This window comes from Mandrillus leucophaeus, unplaced genomic scaffold (assembly GCF_000951045.1).
Source record: "Mandrillus leucophaeus isolate KB7577 unplaced genomic scaffold, Mleu.le_1.0 Scaffold649, whole genome shotgun sequence".
NCBI lineage: Eukaryota > Metazoa > Chordata > Mammalia > Primates > Cercopithecidae > Mandrillus > Mandrillus leucophaeus.
The window spans coordinates 521,873-530,453 of record NW_012107019.1 but is presented as its reverse complement, the minus strand read 5'-3'; the positions used below and the strand labels follow the sequence as shown (position 1 = coordinate 530,453).

The 8,581-nt window shown below is 47.1% G+C and overlaps 1 protein-coding gene across 1 annotated transcript in view; it reads left to right on the top strand.

The window, feature by feature from the left end:
• The window catches only part of CHRNB3 (cholinergic receptor, nicotinic, beta 3 (neuronal)), a 34,534-nt gene that overhangs the window by 6,327 nt on the left and 19,626 nt on the right, over nt 1-8,581 (top strand). The window contains exons 2-3 of the mRNA XM_012001044.1: nt 6,205-6,356; nt 7,879-7,923. Coding sequence (XP_011856434.1) covers nt 6,205-6,356; nt 7,879-7,923 — 197 coding nt within the window. The remainder of the gene's footprint in view (nt 1-6,204; nt 6,357-7,878; nt 7,924-8,581) is intronic.

Here is an 8,581-nt window from a genome sequence, read left to right as displayed (position 1 = left end):
TAGCTCACGCACATAATCCCAGCACTTTGAGAGGCTGAGGCGGGCAGATCACGAGGTCAGGAGATCGAGACCATCCTGGCTAACATGTTGAAACCTTGTCTCTACTAAAAATACAAAAATTAGGTGGGTATGGTGGCACGTGCCTGTAATCCCAGCTACTTGGGAGGCTGGAGAAGGAGAATCACTTGAACCCGGGAAGCGGAGGTTGCAGTGAGCCAAGATCGTGCCTCTGCACTCCAGCCTGGCAAGAGTGAGACTCCGTCTCAAAAAAATAAAAATAATATAATTCTTCCAGGTAGTAGGTTGCTCTAAATAACAGTAAAGGATTCCGGAAAATACAATGCTAACAGCGAAACATCAAAAATAGCAATAACAGCAAATACATGTTTATCGAATTGAATTTTTGGAATAAGAGAAGATGGCTGGCCTGGCCACCAGAAGACCACGCAGGCCACCATCAGCTGGATGACCCTGGCCAAGGCTCCTCTCAATGCCCCAGTATCTTCACCTGTAAAACGAGGGGCTGGAGTAATCCTGGAGGTCCTTCTTGGTTTTATTGTCTTAACTTCATTATCAGTTCAATTTTCCTTCCTCTTTCATTGTGGCTGAAATTGGATCCAAGCTTCTCTAAGAAATGCATCCATGTCCAAGAGTGGTGGCTCATGCCTGTAATCCCAGCACTTTGGGAGGCTGAGGCGGGCAGATCACTTGAGGTCAGGAGTTGGAGACCAGCCTGACCAATGTAGCGAAACCCTGTCTCTACTAAAGATACAAAAATTAGCTGGACATGTTGGTGCAATCCCAGCTACTCAGGAGGCTGAGGCACGAGAATCGCTTGAACCTAGGAGGTTGCCTTGAGCCAAGATCATGCCACTGCCCTTCAGCCAGGGTGACAGAGCAAGACTTCACCTAAAAAAAAATATATATATATGTGCATCCACAATGGAGGACACTCATCTTCTGAGAAAAAATTCTTGGTTTCTCAATGGATTACTGAAATGAATCTTAGAATATTGTGATTAATCTTAAATATAAGTTATTTTGCAAAAATTTGGTCTATGCACAACTTTCCAGGAATCCTTTTATTCCATAATACAAAGACCACTTGTCCTGGAAACCTTGAGCGTATCTGTGATTTTACATCTTCGGGAGCAGTAAGCCAGGCTAGCTCTGCCTCATTCCCCTGGGTCACAGAAAACACTGTTATGGCCTTTTGTTCATGTGTTCATTTGTTCATTCAAATATCATCAAATATTTATGGAGGCCCTGGTCTCAAAGGATCAACTGTGAGAAGCACTTGATCTTTCTTATAATGTTCTATTTCACAAGAAGGACAAACCAGAAACATTTCCAGGCTTGTCCTCTAAGTCTGCTTCAATAATGCCAATGACTTCAGCTTCTATTTTGGAAAGGTTTGGAAATTTCAGGATATTAAGCAGAAATCATTTAATCTTTGACTTTTTTTGTTAGGGGGATAAAGTCTGTTTTGGTCAGAACAGATTTGCATTAGTCAGGCTGCCATTACAAAATACCGTAGACTGATTAAAAACGGACATTTATTTTCTCACAATTCTGGAAACTGGAAGTCTATGATCATGCACTAAAAAGTCAGTTTCTGGTGAGGACTCTCTTCCTGGCTTGCAGAAGGCTGCCTTCTTGCTGTGTCCTCACATGGTTTGTCCTCTGGGCCTCCTTATGGGCTCTGTCTTTAAATACAGTCACATTGGGGGTTAGGGCTTTAACATTTGATTTTTGAGGGATGTAAACATTCAGTCCCTAACAGCCAGTATGGTTCGTGCTTTTTGTTAATTCAGACGGAAAGTGCGCCTTCTGACAGTGGTAACACAGGTGGAGATGCATGCTGTGCATGAAAGAGCAGAGCTGCTCGCTGCGCCTGGATCTTGGTGAAGAGCAGGATTCCTATATCTTCACAGGGGGCACAACTGCCTAAGTGCAAATGCTAAGCATTTCAGGTCGGAATTCTAGATTTCCCCTCCCAACGTGCAACTCCATCTCCTTTCAGAATGACTGGACAATTTTCCTTTTGGGAAAGGAAGTTCATGGTTACAGTCCCTGCTCATCTTCGGGAACCCTCTCTCTTATGTGTCTGAAATTATCCCAGCTCACAGTTGTTTGAGCTAATAGGGGTGTGTGTGTGTGTGTGTGTGTGTGCGCGCGCGCGCGCGCGCGCGCGTGCATGCGCATGTGTTGGTTCAGGCATCATTCAGTTGTTTTCAGCCTCCCTGGAGTGCCTCCACCCATTGTCTTCAGTAATTTGTGCTAATTTGGCTGACCTGGGACTCAGGGACTCTGCAGGAATTTCAGCACTCCAGCACCTCAGCAATTAGTCAGGTGGTGCAAGCAGCCATCAGGGCTGTGTTCAGATGCCTGTCAGTGGCTACAGTGGCTTAACCAAATAGGAGATTGCTTTTCTCTCATACCAAGAAATTTGGAGGCCAATAGTACAGGGCTATCAGAAACCCAGGTTCTGTGTATCACTCTGCCCTCCTATGTGTGTAGCCTTCATCAGGTTTGCAAGACAGATGAGTGGCCAAATCTCCAGTTCCAGATAAAAAGAAGGAAGCAGACATGTCAGATCAAGTCCATCCTTTTTAATAACCTTTCCTCTAACCACCCCAATCCCAACAGCTACTGTTTGTATCTAATTGGCTACATGTGCCATAGGTCATTCCCAGATGCAAGGAAGCCCAGAGCTGAGCTTTTTATGCTGGCACCATGCAACCCTGAATAAATTTAGCATCTATTGCCAAGGAAAAGGGGGGAATGGCTGTTGGGCAGGGAACTGGCAGTGTCTGCCACAGTGCTGCTGTGGTTTAAACGTGTTCCCCAAAGTTCGTGTGCTGGAAATTTGACCCCCAACACAGTAGTGTTGGGAGGTGGGGCCTAATGGCAGGTGTTTGGGTCATGGGGGCACCACCCTCATGAGTGGATTTATGCCATTATCATGGGAGGCGTAAGAGGTTGGCCCCTCTTGTCTTTCTCATCCCCTCTTTGCCCTTCCATCATGTTTGATGCAGCAAGAAGGCCCTCACCAGAGGCTGGTCTCATGATCTTGAACTTCCCAGTCTCTAGAACCGTAAGCCAATAAATTTCTGTTCATTACAAATTCCTCAGGTTGTGGTATTCTGTTGTAGCCGCACAAAACAGGTGAAGACAAGTGCCTTTCAAACAATATTCTCTGCCTTAGAGGAGGGGGCTCCCTGACCTGGGAATAGATGGAGGAGGACAGCTGTGTCCTCACTGCTTCCCTCTTCTCTTGAGCAATTCCCCTCTGGTCCCAACTTTCCAGATGCCCCTCAGTAAAACAAAGGCCACAAAGCTGACTGCATCATTGCTCAAGTGTTTGTCCACTCAACAGTCATTAGCTCAGCAGCTGCTGGGTGACAGTCACTATTCTAGAAGCTGGGAATACAGAAGTAAGGAAGACAATCCCCAACTTCCTGGGGCTGGCATCATCTAGGGAGGGGAGACAACAATAAACAGATAAATGTGATATGATTAGGTTCTCTACTGGAAGATAAAGTACCCTAAAAGGATAGAGAGGAGAGGGATTTCTAAATAGTGTAGCCTGAAATGACTTACTCAAGAAAATGACATTTGAGCAAAGACTGGACAAGTGAAGGAATGGCTGTGGACTCTCTGGATAAGCGTAAGAACTTTCCCCATGCAGATGCATTCTGGCTTGTTCTGGGAATCGCAGACTGCCCCGAGGACTGGGGAGGAGGATGCGGGCAGTATGGTTGGGGGGTACACAGTCAGGGCCACATGGGGTCAGGGAGACCGTGGTGGAACTTAGGATGTTTCTTTCTGAGTGTGATGGGAAACCATCTGGAGCGCTTAGCAGGAACTGACATAATCCTCTCTAGGTGCTGTGTGCGGAATGGACTGTAGAAAGGGCAGGAGTGGAAACAATTAGGAAGCAGTGCAGGAGCCCAGGAGAGAGAGCATCTGTGCTCTCAGCGTGGCCCCGGTGGAGATGGTGGGGAACAATCAGGGCTGGGATGTATTCTGAAGAACACTAAGACCCGATGCGGAGTGGGAGAAAAAGAGGAGTCAAAGATGACTTCAAGAATGTCCCCCTGAGCAAATACACAACTTGCCCCCTAGAGGCTGTGGGGAATTCCCTCTGTTCTCTCCCTGTACATTTCCAGGAAGGTTTCCTGGCTCTTTACAGACTGACACCCTGGTGGCTGCCCAGCTGGCTGCTCCCAGTGCTGCTCTTGGTACTAATAGTAATCAACAGATCAGTTTTTGTTCATTAAAACAAAAATTTCTTGAGACAGTGTCTTGCTGTGTCACCCAGGCTGGAGTGCAGTGGTGCGACCACCACTCACTGCAGCCTTGACTTCCAGGACTCAAGCCATCCTCATGCTCCAGCCTTCCAAGTAGCTGGGACTATAGGGGTGCGCCACCATGCCCGGCTAATTTTTTCATTTTTGTAAGACAGGGTCTTCCTATGTTGCCTAGGCTGGTCTCCAACTCCTGGGCTCAAACGATCCTCCCACCTCAGCCTCCCAAAGTGCTAGGATTACAGGTATGAGCCACCGTGCCTGGCCCACAGTTTTTAAATAAATAAGCATAAATGTAAGGTTGCGTCTCTATCACTCATTTGCATTTATGTGGAGGAAAACGGGGCTGGGTACCCTCAGAGCACACAGCCCACCTCACCCATGCCTCTGAGGTGCTGGGACAGAGGCACCTTGAATTGCTCCTCTCTTAGGAAAGTGCCTACAGAAGCCTCCTGCAAACAGGGGGTAGGTACACTTTTGCTTTTCTTCCTAAAAGAATCCCTGGACTTTGATTGGGTAAACCTGGAGGGTATGTCTCTCATGAGATCATTACCCAGCGTATGGGTGTCTCAGTGGGAAGAAAAAGGTTTTTTATGGTCAGGACATGGTGCAGAATGAGTTGCTGTAGCATATTAATCGGGTGCTGAACAGGCAAGGAGGGACAAGTTAAAACTCCCATGCTGATCAGTAATGGGACTACACCTGTGAATGGCCACTGCACTCTAGCCTGGGCAACATAGTGAGACCCCATCTTTTTTTTAAAAAAAAGTAGGGGACTTGCTTGTTGTAAATGTGATAGCGCTGCACTGTAAGGAAATAAAACTTTATTTTGGGACTGCATTCCTAAGCCATTTCCCCAACTGGAGGGTTACAGTTTAACACTGGGTGTTTCTGAGGTTCTCGCACAGTGAGGCAGAGTGTGACATCCTGGCTGCTGACCAAGGAAGGACTTCGTAAGGAAAGACTTCCTTGGGAAAAAGACAAGAGGACCATGAGGGGCACACGGCTGGTGTTCAGTGACCACATGCCGACTCTGACACCTACCAACACACATAAAATGAACACCCACTATGGGCCAGGCACTGTTCTAGGTGCTGGGTAAACACGATCAAATACAGTGCCCACTGCGCCCATCGTCAGGGATCCAGAGGAAGACAGGTGTGACAAATAACAAGAGACTTCCAAAGGGAGATGCTGGAGGCTCAGGGACAGAGAACAGCTCATGGGCAGGGCCCATGTCTGTGAAGAGGGAGCATTGCAGATGGGACCAGAGGTGAGGGTCGGGGTGGCTGCAGATAGAGCTTCTGGGACCCGGGTGTTGACCCCATGATGGGAAAATCTTGTGAGAGTGGAACTCTGGGTAAAATGTGGAGTCTGGGCCGGGGGTGGTGGCTCATGCCTGTAATCTCAGCACTTTGGGAGGCTAAGGCGGGCGGATCACGAGGTCAGATAATCCAGACCATCCTGGCTAACACGATGAAACTCCATCTCTACTAAAAATACAAAACATTAGCTGGGCATGGTGGTGGGCGCCTGTAGTTCCAGCTACTCGGGAGGTTGAGGCAGGAGAATGGCATGAACCCTGGAGGTGGAGCTTGCAGTGAGCAGAGATCGCACCACTGCACTCCAGCCTGGGCGACAGAGCGAGACTCCATCTCAAAAAAAAAATTTTCACCAAAAAAAAAAAAAAAAAAAAATGCAGATTCTGTTTTCAGCTGTGTGTGTTTGGAGGGAGGTGGGAGTGGGCATGGAGACTCTCGCATGCTCCAAGTTGCCTTTCAGGAACTGGGCTGTTTAGAAACAGACACAGCCTATGGTGCAGGATGCCACGGGACACTCATCCAGCCATCGTGCCCCTCCCATTTACCCATGTCCCCCCATGATTCTTTTACAGCCACTGCAGGGTTCAGTTCAATCGCCGAAAATGAAGATGCCCTCCTCAGACATTTGTTCCAAGGTTATCAGAAATGGGTCCGCCCTGTATTACATTCTAATGACACCATAAAAGTATATTTTGGATTGAAAATATCCCAGCTCGTAGATGTGGTGAGTAATCCTTGGCACTTAGCTAAAAAGAACATGCATTCCTTAACCTGTTTATGAGTCTAAAATATATTTTTTCCCTATGTCTGACATTTCAATTTAAAAAATAATTTATTGTGAGAGAAAATCTGCCCCCAAGAAGCCACTGAAATGACCTGAGGAAAGAACGAGAAGGTATCACAGGGTAAATTGCAGCACTGTTAGTGTGGGACCTTTTTGCTGGGGGGAGGATGTGGTTGCTAAGATAGTCGTTGCCCCTGGCCTGGTTTGCTGAACACTCAGGAAGGAGGGCTGAGAACTGCAGAGAAGAGGAGCTGAGCCTGGGGCTGACGCGCTGTGATCTTGGATCCTCCGTGGCTGTGCCCTGGGCTGGTAGGGGGATCTGCAGGGAGACGGGGTGGTAACAACAGTGCCCACAGCCAGGCCCATTCTTGCTCTCCCTAGGTGGCCCCGTCACCTCTTCTGAACTCACCCATGCCTTCGCATTCTAATTTTCCTTTTCAGCTTGCATTTCTGCCATGATTGTGTTCTTAGAAGAAACCAGTGAACTTTAACTCCCCAAATGCAACAAAATTGTCCTGCTATGGTCCCCAAAGCCCCAGAAGAATCCTCCTATGTTGTCCATTTTCTCCACCCCACTACACACGTGTGTGCATGCTCACCTGCCCTGGCTGGCTCAATACCCCAGGATTCCTTCTAGGAAGTCATGCAAAGCCCATCTCCAATTTAGCTATTATTTCCCTCTACTTTGCCCCTTCATTATTATTATTATTACTATTATTATTGACACAGAAACTCTGTCTTTCACCCAGGCTGGAGTGCAGTGATGTGATCTCGACTCACTGCAACCTCCGTTTCCCAGGTTTGAGTGATTCTCCTGCCTCAGCTTCCCGAGTAGCTGGGATTACAGGCAGGCGCCACCATGCTCAGCTAATTTTTGTATTTTTTGTAGAGACAGGATTTTGCCATGTTGGATAGGCTGGTCTCGACCTCCTAACCTCAGGTGATCCATCCGCCTTGGCCTCCCAAAGTACTGGAATTACAGGAGTGAGCCACTGTGCCCAGCCTACTTCGTACCTTTAAAGTGCCTTCTGGGTTATGCAATTTTATATAAATACAGCCACAATGAACTGCTACTTGTTTTAGTTATTTTTCATTTTAAGCAAAATCTGCATACCGTTTGACTATTTATATGCCATTTGACTGTTTACATGCCATTTGACTGTTTAAAATTGAGAATCTTTTGTACTTTTAACACCTCAAAGGTAAGACTCAGATAGATTTTTCTGATCAAAACCAAACAGAAAACAGCTGGGTGTGGTGGCGTGCACCTATAGTCAGCTCCTTGGGGGCTGGGGCAGGAGGATGGCTCGAGCCCCGAAGGTCGAGGGTGCAGTGAGCTATGGTGGCACCACTGCACTATAGCCTGGGCAACATCTTGAGACCCCATTTCTAAAACAACAGCAAAAATCACAACTTACTTTCACTTCAACTTACAGTATTTTTTTAATTGTCATTTTCTTAGGATGAAAAGAATCAGCTGATGACAACCAATGTGTGGCTCAAACAGGTAAATTTCGATCCAAGGATTGTGTCTGCTAACCCAGTCACTTATTTTCTATTTAGAAAGCCTCCCATCTGAAAAATATTTATTTAAGAGGGCATATCGTGTTCCTCAGGGAGATTTGTGGGAAGGGTCTATGGCTTTTATTTTCCATTGTGAGTGTTGGGGAACTGATCCTGGCAAGCCCCTGGGTGCACACTGCTGTGCGTGGTTGCTCCCAGCAGTAGAGCTGCTCGTGCGGTGGGCGGAGGTGACTCTCCTGCCATAAGGCCTGGGGATGGGCCCTAGGACCACTTAGAGAAAAGAACAAAGAGCCTCCAAGATGCACCACTTTCCCCCAGGTAGGGAACTGCAACTGGGTAGGAAAATCAGGGCTACATCCTCCCAAGCCTCCTCTGGTCCTCTGTGGGTAGAATCTACCTCTAATACTTCTTGTTGCTTCCAAGGAAGAACTGAGCCCTGAATGAGGGAATAACAGGGCTGCCCATCGTTAATTTCAAAACAGAGTGAAGCCCAAAACAAAATGATGAATACGTGTTTTCCTGACATCACTGAAAATGCATTTTGAATCGTTTTCAGCTTTCTTTTTAGATAATTGTTTTTAGCTTGGCTAGAGTTTATTTCCTAAACTCAGGGGAGTGTGTCCAGAGGAGTTTGTTTGAGG